The 12,966-nt window shown below is 42.9% G+C and overlaps 3 protein-coding genes across 5 annotated transcripts in view; all 3 read right to left on the reverse strand.

Annotated features, from left to right (window-relative positions):
• Positions 1-1,924: 1,924 nt before the first annotated feature.
• Positions 1,925-8,239, reverse strand: LOC128428852 (E3 ubiquitin-protein ligase TRIM39). Of its 2 annotated transcripts, none has more exons than XM_053415116.1 (2): positions 8,153-8,239; positions 1,925-3,952 (listed from the first exon to the last, which is right to left on the reverse strand). In XM_053415116.1, exon 2 carries the CDS (start codon positions 3,948-3,950, stop codon positions 2,319-2,321), a length of 1,632 nt encoding a protein of 543 aa, XP_053271091.1. In that variant the 5' UTR covers positions 3,951-3,952; positions 8,153-8,239; the 3' UTR covers positions 1,925-2,318. The 2 variants fall into 2 exon arrangements, with proteins under 2 accessions (XP_053271091.1, XP_053271090.1); XM_053415115.1 differs by lacking the exon at positions 8,153-8,239 and adding an exon at positions 4,034-4,174.
• LOC128428853 (E3 ubiquitin-protein ligase TRIM39-like) lies at positions 6,187-8,280 on the reverse strand. Its single transcript, XM_053415117.1, has 2 exons — positions 8,153-8,280; positions 6,187-8,071 (listed from the first exon to the last, which is right to left on the reverse strand). The coding sequence occupies exon 2, from the start codon at positions 8,067-8,069 to the stop codon at positions 6,438-6,440; it is 1,632 nt and encodes a 543-aa protein (XP_053271092.1). The 5' UTR covers positions 8,070-8,071; positions 8,153-8,280; the 3' UTR covers positions 6,187-6,437.
• A 2,037-nt stretch (positions 8,281-10,317) lies between these two features.
• The window catches only part of LOC128429029 (E3 ubiquitin-protein ligase TRIM41-like), a 30,576-nt gene continuing 27,927 nt past the window's right edge, over positions 10,318-12,966 (reverse strand). The window contains exons 1-2 of one of the 2 annotated variants that reach the window (XM_053415315.1): positions 12,426-12,571; positions 10,318-12,344 (exon numbers count right to left, since the gene is read on the reverse strand). In XM_053415315.1, the coding sequence (XP_053271290.1) occupies positions 10,711-12,342 (1,632 nt within the window). In that variant the 5' untranslated portion in view covers positions 12,343-12,344; positions 12,426-12,571 and the 3' untranslated portion in view covers positions 10,318-10,710. Of the gene's footprint in view, positions 12,345-12,425; positions 12,572-12,966 lie in introns of those variants that run through there. The other variant, XM_053415316.1, reaches the window with a different exon arrangement.

Consider the following 12,966-nt stretch of genomic DNA (forward strand, 5'->3'; position numbering starts at 1 on the left):
CATGGGAAGGCTGTGGCTCAGGGGATAGAGCGGGTCGTCCACTAACGAGGATGTAGGTGGATCGATCTCACCACAAAGTGTCTTTGGGCAAGATACTGAACCCCACAGCTCCGACAGTGTGTGAGAAAGGGCTGCACATAGTGTATGAATGTGTGTGAAAGGGTGAAGTGGTCATCAGGACTAGAAAAACTTTATTTTACCGGTGAGCATTTATTATTTCATCCTGTTTAATTCCCTTTTCACGAAATACATTTTCTCTGTGCTGTCTTCATGTGGCGCTGAACGATGCTGCTGCTTGGCCCCAACACTATGGAACACACTCCCTCCAGATTTGAATTCTGCAGTATCTGTTGAAGCCTTTGAAAACATCTTTTATTCACTCTGGCCTTTTGCTCACCTGCATTGAAATGTTGGAATCCATGCTTTTTTTAATTATTCAGTCTTCTTGTCTGTTTTTTAATGCAAAGAATTGTTGTGTATTACTGAGTCACTGGTGTTATTTTATTCATGTGAAGCACCGTGTGACTTTGGTCTGAGAAAGGAGCTATAGCCTTTTGAATAAACTTTACTAATTTACTTACTTACTCACACAAAGACCATATAACCTGCCCTTATCCAAACTCTGGCCCCGTGCACAGACGGATAAATCCCTCCACCTTCTCCCGGCTCCACAGAATAGTCACTGAAGCATTCAGGCAGGAGATTCTCACATGTTCCCGCTGCACCTCTCTAAGGTCTCAGTTCAAACTGGCTTTTCCCAATCAAGCAAACACACGAGGCAAAGAGGATTTCTCAGTCCTTTTTTCGTGATAAGATTCTTGTCGGCCTGAATAGTGCTGCTGTGTTATGATTCCTCCTTAACTCTGTGGAACCAAGAGTTGTTTTGTTTTTGCAGGACGGCTACGGAACTCTGACCACAAGAGGTCAGGCTCAACAAGCAGCGGTGACGTGGATTGAACTTTGCTCCGATGCACTTTTACAGAGGGCGAAGCTGCGTTCTGGACAAAACACTGTTTACAGACTTAAACATGCAGACGTACTTACCATGCAAACAAAAACACATTAGAGTGCATAGTAATTCTATTTCCTTTTGTTATCTAGTTAGTTTCATTAATCGCTTAAATCTTGTCCTGTATAAAGAAAAAAAAGAAAATAATTAAAATCTCTATTTACCCATTAGTGTCACATATTACGGCATTATGTAGAGCTCACACCTCCAAGGCCCAACAGTCCCCTTGGGAAACCTGATTTAAATTTACTAGATCCAGATTTTCATTCATGATCCATATTCGCTGAGAAATCAATGAAAATGTTAAACAAAATGTTGTATTTCGCAAGATTTAATACAATGAAAAATAAAATCCTGGATTAACACCTCAGATCCGGATCTGCACACAAATTGACTGGCTTCTTCCTTCAGTCATTCCCCACCCTGACAGACAGTTTCATGAAAATTGGTGAAGCTGTTTTTACATAATCACTCCCAATGATAATATGTGCATCTTATGTCATTCTCACACACACAAACACACAAACACACATACACACACCAGTGTAGGGGCAGGAGCACAGAGACAGGAGTCAGGAGTGAAAGAAGTGGGCAAACAACCATTGATTGACAAATCTGATACCAAAAACTAAAGATGTGAGAAACAACCCTGTTGAATTCCACTGTACAGTAAAACTAAACTAGTGTCAGAAACTGTAAAGAACCAGGAATCATTGAGACAGATCTCTTGTAATAAGATGTAGTTTAGGCCCCTTAACATTTATCTCAGTGCAAAATACTGAACCTGTGATCTGCTCCAAACAGTGGGGGCCTTGGACTTTAATCCTTCAAGTAGTGTGATGTGTAGAGGAACTTCTTTAGTCTTTAATATATAAATCCAGCTGAGCTGTGACATGAAAGAATGACACAACAGAATCTGTATATATGCAGTTTATTATGACAATATTTAAACGATCAATATACTTCAATTAAAACCAACGCCACATTTTGACAGTAAACTTTACCAATCCTATATAAAAGGATCAGACCATAACAATTACTAGAAACTGTGTACATAGATTTTTTTCCAGATTCATATGGGGTCCCTGTGACCTTTGACCAATGCAATTCTTCAATAGATCTTTGATTTAAATAATGAATGATCAACAGTTTCTCATTTGTTTTCTGTGAGGCCGCCGTGACCTTTGCCCTTTGGCAACCAGAATCTAACCAGTTCATCCTTGAGTCCAAGTGAATGTTTCTCTCGAATTTGAACAATTTCCCACTTGGTGTTCATGGGTTTCATGTTCTCCAGAATGTGACGGATGGACTAGTGAGTTTCAGGTACAGGTGTAATAATGAGAGGGGCGGAGTTTGTTCCATTATCATTCGGCTGAGGGCAGAAGTAAGGATAAAGTTTCTCTGTAAAACAGCAGCCAGTGATACAACCAATGCGTGATTTAGAGTCAGCATTGTAAAAAGACACCTCACCTTTGTTGTAGTCTACAAAGACGCCCAACTTCTGAAGCTCTTCTTTCAATATTTTAGGTTTTGACTCTGCAGATGTTTTATATTTGCCCTCATCCAATCTAAAGATCCAAAATCCATTTACAACTAACGATCTTGCCGCGTTCTTTCTATCCACCGACTCCCTGACCACGCCAACGAGCCAACGTATCTTTCCTTTCACCTGCACCTCAAAGTAAAACTTCCCTGTTGTGAATCCCTCTTTTGCCAAAACCCGACAATATGTATCAAATCTCTTTGGATTGTCTGTAACATTGCTCTTTTCAATGTTGTCTTCTACTGTAACTTGTTTTCTGTCTTCGCTGATGACAAGTGAGTAAAATGCAGTGTCGGGGTCAAGGGTCAAGTCGACCGCGTGCTCTCTCATTCTCTTCATTCTGATCTCAGGAATCTCTTCCGTTATTTCCTCGACTCTCTGTTTCAGCCGAGTCAGGTGTCCTCGCGTTGCCTGGAAAGACAGGTCAGGGCAGAGATCTGTGTCGGGGCAGCTCTTGTGCGGAGGTTTGGACAAGGTCTGGAAGCTCTGGAGGAAATGATAGTGATCCTCTGACTGTGACAGATGTTCCAGCTGACTGCTTCGGCTCTTGAGCTCAGTCACTTCCCTCCTCAGTTCTTTTAGAAACTCTTCACCCTTTTGCTTTATTGCACTGTGCCTCTGCTCGATCGCCTCAACTAGCTCGGCCTGGCTCGCCTGAATGGACTGGATCAACTCGGTGAACACCTGCACGGTGGCTTGTTTCTCTTTTTCAGAATCTACCGGGATGACATCGAGTAATTCTTCAACCTCAGCTATCTTCTCAATCCGTGTTTGTATCAACTTTTGGATGTTTGCCTGAGCCTCCTCTTTTGTTGCCGCCACCTTTTCATATTGCTCCTCCAGGAGGACAGCGCTGTGACCTTTGTGATCGGCTTTCAAACACAGGACACAAATGAAGGCCTGCTCCTTCAAGCAGTACAGCTCTGTCATCTTGTTGTGTGTCTTGCACATCCTGTCGTCGAGATTCTTCACTGGCTCTAATAATGTGTGGCCTTTGAGCCCAGCAACTCTCCGATGCGGCTCCAGGTGTGACTCACAGAAAGAAGTCAGACACGTCAGGCAAGATTTAACGGCCTTTTCTTTTATCTCAGAGCAGATGTCACAAAGAACGTCAACCACCGGAAGCTGTGGGCCTGGAGTTGAGGCTTTGACTTGAACCAACTTCTTAAACTCATCAGCTAACTCTGAGATGAAAGTGTTGACTTGGAGTTCAGGTCTTGTGGAGAATTCCCGTTTGCACACCGGACACTGGCAAGTGTCCTTGCTGTCCCAGTACGTGTTGATACATGTGCTGCAGAAGTTGTGCCCACACTGGATTGAGACTGGGTCTGTGAACACGTCCAGACAGATGGAACACAGTAACCTCTCCTCTGACAGCAGAGAACTGGCCGATGCCATATCTGGACAAAAACATGGTAGGCAGTTATAACTCATATCTGTGCTGAATAATCTGTTAGATTTAATGAAAGGTTTTAATTTACCTGTGAAGTTTGAGAGATTTAAAAGCAGCAGCTTGAAGTGTCGAGCAAACTGTAACTTTCCTCGTTGAGTTTCATTTCAGCATGATGACGCTGGTGAGGGCCCCTCCCCTGCTGCTCTGCTCCACTTCCTGGTTTCATTTAACTCTTTCCACTCTGTTCACATTGGAAACTCACAAAGGATGTTAAATAAGTTGTGGCAGCGTGCTGTTAAAACAAAAGGATTTGGGCTGATGACCTTTCGTGCCATTCATGGGGAGGCTGTGGCTCAGGGGATAGAGCGGGTCGTCCACTATCAAGGAGGAGGGTGGATCGATCTCAACACAAAGTGTCTTTGGGCAAGATACTGAACCCCACAGCTCCAACAGTGTGTGAGAAAGGGCTGCACATAGTGTATGAATGTGTGTGAAAGGGTGAAGTGGTCATCAGCACTAGAAAAACTTTATATTACCGGTGAGCATTTATTATTTCATCCTGTTTAATTCCCCTTTTCACGAAATAAATCGTCTCTGTGCTGTCTTCATGTGGCACAGAACGATGCTGCTGCGTGGCCCCAACACTATGGAACACACTCCCTCCAGATTTAAACTCTGCAGTATCTGTTGAAGCCTTTAAAAACATCTTTTATTCCCTCTGGCTTTTGTCTCACCTGCATTTAAATGTTGAAATCCATGTGTTTTTTTATTGTGAATGTTTTTCTCTGTTTTTAATTGCAAAGAATCGTTGTGTTTTACTGAGTCACTGGTGTTATTTTATTCATGTGAAGCACCGTGTGACTTTGGTCTGAGAAAGGAGCTACAGCCTATTGAATAAACTTTACTAATTTACTTACTTACTCACACACGGACCATATAACCTGCCCTTATCCAAACTCTTGCCCCGTGCACAGACGGATAAATCCCTCCACCTTCTCCCGGCTCCACAGAATAGTCACTGAAGCATTCAGGCAGGAGATTCTCACATGTTCCCGCTGCACCTCTCTAAGGTCTCAGTTCAAACTGGCTTTTCCCAATCAAGCAAACACACGAGGCAAAGAGGATTTCTCAGTCCTTTTTCGTGATAAGATTCTTGTCTGCCTGAATAGTGCTGCTGTGTTATCATTCCTCCTTAACTCTGTCAAACCAAGAGTTGTTTTGTCTTTGCAGGACGGCTACGGAACTCTGACCACAAGAGGTCAGGCTCAACAAGCAGCGGTGACATGGATTGAACTTTGCTCCGATGCACTTTTACAGAGGGCGAAGCTGCGTTCTAGACAAAACACTGTTTACAGACTTAAACATGCAGACCTACTTACCATGCAAACAAAAACACAAAGTGCAGAGTAATTCTATTTCCTTTTGTTATCTAGTTAGATTCATTAATCGCTTAAATCTTGTCCTGTATAAAGAAAAAAAAGAAAATAATTTAAATCTCTATTTACCCATTAGTATCACATATTACGGCATTATGTGGAGCTCACACCTCCAAGGCCCAACAGTCCCCTTGTGAAACCTGATTTAAATTTACTGGATCCAGATTTTCATTCATGATCCCTATTCTCTTAGAAATCGATGAAAATGTAAAACAAAATGTTGTATTTCGCAGTGTTTTATACAATGAAAAATAAAATCCTGGATTCACACCTCAGATCTGGATCTGCACAAAAATGGACTGGCTTCTTCCTTCGGTCATTCCCCACCCTGACAGACAGTTTCATGAAAATTGGTGAAGCTGTTTTTACATAATCACTCCCAATGATAATATGTGCATCTTATGTCATTCTCACACACACAAACACACACACCAGTGTGGGGGCAGGAGCACAGAGGCAGGAGTCAGGAGTGAAAGAAGTGGGAAGATGACCATTGATTGACAAATCTGATACAAAAGACAAAGATGTGAGAAACAACCCTGTTGAATTCCACTGTACAGTAAAACTAAACTAGTGTCAGAAACTGTAAAGAGCCAGGAATCATTGAGACAGATCTGTTGTAATAAGATGTAGTTTAGGCCCCTTAACATTTATCTCAGGGCAAAATACTGAACCTGTGATCTGCTCCAAACAGTGGGGGCCTTGGACTGTAATCCTTTGAGTAGTGTGATGTGTAGAATAACTTCTTTAGTCTTTAATATATAAATCCAGTTGAGCTGTGACGTGAAAGAATGACACAACAGAATCTGTATGTATGCAGTTTATTACGTCAATATTTCAACGATTGAAACACTTGATAACATATTGGAATTAAACCCACACCACATTATAACAGTACACTTTCCCCTTCTTATATAAAAGGATCAGACAATAACAATAACTAGAAACACTCCACTTTGTACATATATTTTTTTCCAATGAATGTTTTAACCAAATTTAAAGAAATTCCCACTTGGTGTTCATGGGTTTCATATTCTCCAGAATGGGACGGATGGACTAGTGAGTTTGAGGTACAGGTGTAATGATGAGAGGGGCGGAGTTTCTTTCATTATAATTCCACTGTGGGCAGAAGTATGGATAAAGTTTCTCTGTAAAACAGCAGCCATTGATACAACCGATGCGTGATTTAGAGTCTACATTGTAAAAAGACACCTCACCTTTGTTGTAGTCTACAAAGACGCCCAACCTCTGAAGCTCTTCTTTCAATATTTTAGGTTTTGAGTCTAAAGTTGTTTTATATTTTCCCTCATAAAATGAAAAGGTCCAATATCCATTTTCAACTGACGCACTTGTTTTGGTCTTTCTATCCAGCGACTCCCTGACCACGCCAATGATCCAACTTATCTTTCCTTTCACCTGCACCTCAAAGTAAAACTTCCCTGTCGTGAATCCCTCTTTTGCCAAAACCTCACAACATATATCAAATCTCTTTGGATTGTCTGTAACTTCATCCTCTTCAATGTTGTCTTCTTCTGTAACTTGTTTTCCGTCTTCGCTGATGACAAGTGAGTAAAATGCAGTGTCGGGGTCAAGGGTCAAGTCGACCGCGTGCTCTCTCATTCTCTTCATTCTGATCTCAGGAATCTCTTCCATTATTTCCTCGACTCTCTGTTTCAGCCGAGTCAGGTCTCCTCGCGTTGCCTGGAAAGACAGGTCAGGGCAGAGATCTGTGTCGGGGCAGCTCTTGTGTGGAGGTTTGGACAAGGTCTGGAAGCTCTGGAGGAAATGATAGTGATCCTCTGACTGTGACAGATGTTCCAGCTGACTGCTTCGGCTCTTGAGCTCAGTCACTTCCCTCCTCAGTTCTTTGAGAAACTCTTCACCCTTTTGCTTCATTGCACTGTGCCTCTGCTGGATCGCCTCAACTACCTCGGCCTGGCTCGCCTGAATGGACTGGATCAACTCGGTGAACACCTGCACGGTGGCTTGTTTCTCTTTTGCAGAATCTACCTGGCTGACATCGAGTAATTTTTCAACCTCAGCTATCTTCACAATGCGTGTTTGTATCAACTTCTGGATGTTTGCCTGAGCTTCGTCTTTTGTTGCCGCCACTTTTTCATATTGCTCCTCCAGGGGGACAGCGTTGTGACCCTTGTGATCGGCTTTCAAACACAGGACACAAATGAAGGCCTGCTCCTTCAAGCAGTACAGCTCTGTCATCTTGTTGTGTGTCTTGCACATCCTGTCGTCGAGATTCTTCACTGGCTCTAATAATGTGTGGCCTTTGAACACAGCAACTCTCCGATGCGGCTCCAGGTGTGACTCACAGAAAGAAGTCAGACAGGTCAGGCAAGATTTAACGGCCTTTTCTTTTATCTCAGAGCAGATGTCACAAAGAACGTCAACCACCGGAAGCTGTGGGCCTGGAGTTGAGGCTTTGACTTGAACCAACTTCTTAAACTCATCAGCTAACTCTGAGATGAAAGTGTTGACTTGGAGTTCAGGTCTTGTGGAGAATTCCCGTTTGCACACCGGACACTGGCAAGTGTCCCCGCTGTCCCAGTACGTGTTGATACATGTGCTGCAGAAGTTGTGCCCGCACTGGATTGAGACTGGGTCTGTGAACACGTCCAGACAGATGGAACACAGTAACCTCTCCTCTGACAGCACACAGCTGGCCGATGACATATCTGGACAAAAACATGGCAGGCAGTTATAACTCATATCTGTGCTGAATAATCTGTTAGATTTAATGAAAGGTTTTAATTTACCTGTGAAGTTTGAGAGATTTAAAAGCAGCAGCTTGAAGTGACGAGCAAACTGTAACTTTCCTCGTTGAGTTTCATTTCAGCATGATGACGCTGGTGAGGGCCCCTCCCCCTGCTGCTCTGCTCCACTTCCTGGTTTCATTTAACTCTTTCCACTCTGTTCACATTGGAAACTCACAAAGGATGTTTAATAAGTTGTGGCAGCGTGCTGTAAGAACAAAGGGATTTGGGCTGATTACCTTTCGTGCCATTCATGGGAAGGCTGTGGCTCAGGGGGTAGAGCGGGTCATCCACTATCAAGGAGGTTGGTGGATCGATTTCCCCACAGAGTGTCTTTGGGCAAGATACTGAACCCCACAGCTCCGACAGTGTGTGAGAAAGGGCTGCACATAGTGTATGAAAGTGTGTGAAAGGGTGAAGTGGTCATCAGGACTAGAAAAACTTTATATTACCGGTGAGCATTTATTATTTCATCCTGTTTAATTCCCTTTTCACGAAATAAATCGTCTCTGTGCTGTCTTCATGTGGCACAGAACGATGCTGCTGCGTGGCCCCAACACTATGGAACACACTCCCTCCAGATTTGAATTCTGCAGTATCTGTTGAAACCTTTGAAAACATATTTTATTCACTCTGGCCTTTTGCTCACCTGCATTGAAATGTTGGAATCCATGATTTTTTTAATTATTCACTCTTCTTGTCTGTTTTTTAATGCAAAGAATGGTCGTGTATTACTGAGTCACTGGTGTTATTTTATTCATGTGAAGCACCGTGTGACTTTGGTCTGAGAAAGGAGCTACAGCCTATTGAATAAACTTTACTAATTTACTTACTTACTCACACACGGACCATATAACCTGCCCTTATCCAAACTCTGGCCCCGTGCACAGACGGATAAATCCCTCCACCTTCTCCCGGCTCCACAGAATAGTCACTGAAGCATTCAGGCAGGAGATTCTCACATGTTCCCGCTGCACCTCTCTAAGGTCTCAGTTCAAACTGGCTTTTCCCAATCAAGCAAACACACGAGGCAAAGAGGATTTCTCAGTCCTTTTTTCGTGATAAGATTCTTGTCTGCCTGAATAGTGCTGCTGTGTTATCATTCCTCCTTAACTCTGTGAAACCAAGAGTTGTTTTGTCTTTGCAGGACGACTACGGAACTCTGACCACAAGAGGTCAGGCTCAACAAGCAGCGGTGACATGGATTGAACTTTGCTCCGATGCACTTTTACAAAGGGCGAAGCTGCGTTCTGGACAAAACACTGTTTACAGACTTAAACATGCAGACCTACTTACCATGCAAACAAAAACACAAAGTGCAGAATAATTATATTTACATTTGTTATCTAGTTAGTTTCATTAATCGCTTAAATCTTGTCCTGTATAAAGAAAAAAAAAAAAATTTAAATCTCTATTTACCCATTAGTGTCACATATTACGGCATAATGTAGAGCTCACACCTCCAAGGCCCAACAATCCCCTTGTGAAACCTGATTTAAATTTACTGGATCCAGATTTTCATTCATGATCCCTATTCTCTTAGAAATTGATGAAAATGTAAAACAAAATGTTGTATTTCGCAAGATTTAATACAATGAAAAATAAAATCCTGGATTCACACCTCAGATCTGGATCTGCACAAAAATGGACTGGCTTCTTCCTTCGGTCATTCCCCACCCTGACAGACAATTTCATGAAAATTGGTGAAGCTGTTTTTACATAATCAATCCCAATGATAATATGTGCATCTTGTGTCATTCTCACACACACAAACACACATACACAAACACACACACCAGTGTAAGGGCAGGAGCACAGAGACATGAGTCAGGAGTGAAAGAAGTGGGCAGACGACCATTGATTGACAAATCTGATATCAAAGACAAAGATGTGAGAAACAACCCTGTTGAATTCCACTGTACAGTAAAACTAAACTAGTGTCAGAAACTGTAAAGAACCAGGAATCATTGAGACAGATCTGTTGTAATAAGATGTAGTTTAGGCCCCTTAACATTTATCTCAGTGCAAAATACTGAACCTGTGATCTGCTCCAAACAGTGGGGGCCTTGGACTTTAATCCTTCTAGTAATGTGATGTGTAGACGAACTTCTTCAGTCTTTAATATACAAATCCAGCTGAGCTGTGACATGAAAGAATGACACAACAGAATCTGTATATATGCAGTTTATTATGACAATATTTCAACGATCGAAACACTTGATAAAATACTTGAATTAAACCAACACCACATTATGACAGTAAAAGGATCAGCGAATAACAATTACTAGAAACACCTCACTGTGTAGATAATTTTTTTCCAGATTTATATGGTTACCCTGTGAAATTTGACCAATGTTATTTGTCAAAAGATCTTTGATTCAAATGATAAATAATCAACAGTTTCTCATTTGTTGTTCTTTCAGGTCCCCGTGACCTTTGCCCTTTGGCAACCAGAATCGAACCAGTTCATCCTTGAGTCCAAGTGAATGTTTCTGTCGAATTTGAACAAATTCCCACTTGGTGTTCATGGGTTTCATATTCTCTAGAATGGGACGGATGGACTAGTGAGTTTGAGGTACAGGTGTAATGATGAGAGGGGCGGAGTTTCTGCCATTATTATTCAGCTGAAGGCAGAAGAACGGATAAAGTTTCTCTGTAAAACAGCAGCCCGTGATACAACCGATTTGTGATTTAGAGTCTGCATTGTAAAAAGACACCTCACCTTTGTTGTAGTCTACAAAGACGCCCAACTTCTGAAGCTCTTCTTTCAATATTTCAGGTTTTGAGTATGCAGATGGTTTATATTTGCCCTCAGCCAATGAAAAGGTCCAATATCCCTTTTCAACTGACGCACTTGTGTTGGTCTTTCTATCCACCGACTCCCTGACCACGCCAACAATCCAACTAATCTTTCCTTTCACCTGCACCTCAAAGTAAAACTTCCCTGTCGTGAATCCCTCTTTTGCCAAAACCTGACAACCTATTTCAAATCTCTTTGGATTGTCGCTAACTTTGTCCTCTTCAATGTTGTCTTCTACTGTAACTTGTTTTCCTTCTTCGCTGATGACAAGTGATCTAAATGCAGTGTCGGGGTCAAAGGTCAAGTCGACCGCGTGCTCTCTCATTCTTTTCATCCTGATCTCAGGAATCTCTTCCATTATTTCCTCGACTCTCTGTTTCAGACGAGTCAGGTGTCCTCTCGTTGCCTCGAAAGACAGGTCAGGGCCGAGATCTGTGTCGGGGCAGCTCTTGTGAGGAGGTTTGGACAAGGTCTGGAAGCTCTGGAGGAAATGATAGTGATCCTGTGACTGTGACAGATGTTCCAGCTGACTGCTTCGGCTCTTGAGCTCAGTCACTTCCCTCCTCAGTTCTTTGAGAAACTCTTCACCCTTTTGCTTTATTGCAGTGTGCCTCTGCTCGATCGCCTCAACTAGCTCAGCCTGGCTCGCCTGAATGGACTGGATCAACTCGGTGAACACCTGCACGGTGGCTTGTTTCTCTTTTTCACAATCTACCGGGCTCACATGGAGTAATTCTTCAACCTCAGCTATCTTCTCAATCCGTGTTTGTATCAACTTCTGGATGTTTGCCTGTGCTTCGTCTTTTGTTGCAGTCACTTTTTCATATTGCTCCTCCAGGGGGACAGCGTTGTGACCCTTGTGATCGGCTTTCAAACACAGGACACAAATGAAGGCCTCCTCCTTCAAGCAGTACAGCTCGGTCATCTTGTTGTGTGTCTTGCACATCCTGTCGTCGAGATTCTTCACTGGCTCTAATAATGTGTGGCCTTTGAGCCCAGCAACTCTCCGATGCGGCTCCAGGTGTGACTCACAGAAAGAAGTCAGAGAGGTCAGGCAAGATTTAACGGCCTTTTCTTTTATCTCAGAGCAGATGTCACAAAGAACGTCAACCGCCGGAAGCTGTGGGCCTGGAGTTGAGGCTTTGACTTGAACCAACTTCTTAAACTCATCAGCTAACTCTGAGATGAAAGTGTTGACTCGGAGTTCAGGTCTTGTGGAGAATTTCTCATTGCACATCGGACACTGGCAAGTGTCCTTGCTGTCCCAGTACGTGTTGATACATGTGCTGCAGAAGTTGTGCCCACACTGGATTGAGACTGGGTCTGTGAACACGTCCAGACAGATGGAACACAGTAACCTCTCCTCTGACAGCAGAGAGCTGGCCGATGCCATATCTGGACAAAAACATGGCAGGCAGTTATAACTCATATCTGTGCTGAATAATCTGTTAGATTTAATGGAAGGTTTTAATTTACCTGTGAAGTTTGAGAGATTTAAAAGCAGCAGCTTGAAGTGTCGAGCAAACTGTAACTTTCCTCGTTGAGTTTCATTTCAGCATGATGACGCTGGTGAGGGCCCCTCCCCCTGCTGCTCTGCTCCACTTCCTGGTTTCATTTAACTCTTTCCACTCTGTTCACATTGGAAACTCACAAAGGATGTTAAATAAGTTGTGGCTGCGTGCTGTAAGAACAAAGGGATTTGGGCTGATGACCTTTCGTGCCATTCATGGGAAGGCTGTGGCTCAGGGGGTAGAGCGGGTCATGCACTATCAAGGAGGTTGGTGGATCGATCTCACCACAAAGTGTCTTTGGGCAAGATACTGAACCCCACAGCTCCGACAGTGTGTGAGAAAGGGCTGCACATAGTGTATGAAAGTGTGTGAAAGGGTGAAGTGGTCATCAGGACTAGAAAAACTTTATATTACCGGTGAGCATTTATTATTTTATCCTGTTTAATTCCCTTTTCACGAAATACATTTTCTCTGTGCTGTCTTCATGTGGCACTGAACGATGCTGC

The sequence above is a fragment of the Pleuronectes platessa genome, chromosome 22 (genome assembly GCF_947347685.1).
Source record: "Pleuronectes platessa chromosome 22, fPlePla1.1, whole genome shotgun sequence".
NCBI classification, from domain to species: Eukaryota; Metazoa; Chordata; class Actinopteri; order Pleuronectiformes; family Pleuronectidae; genus Pleuronectes; species Pleuronectes platessa.

What these genes read in the sequence shown, in the direction of transcription:
- LOC128428852 (XM_053415116.1), bottom strand. Translation starts at nt 3,950, where the DNA reads ATGGCATCGGCCAGTTCTCTGCTGTCAGAGGAGAGGTTACTGTGTTCC.
- LOC128428853 (XM_053415117.1), bottom strand. Translation starts at nt 8,069, where the DNA reads ATGTCATCGGCCAGCTGTGTGCTGTCAGAGGAGAGGTTACTGTGTTCC.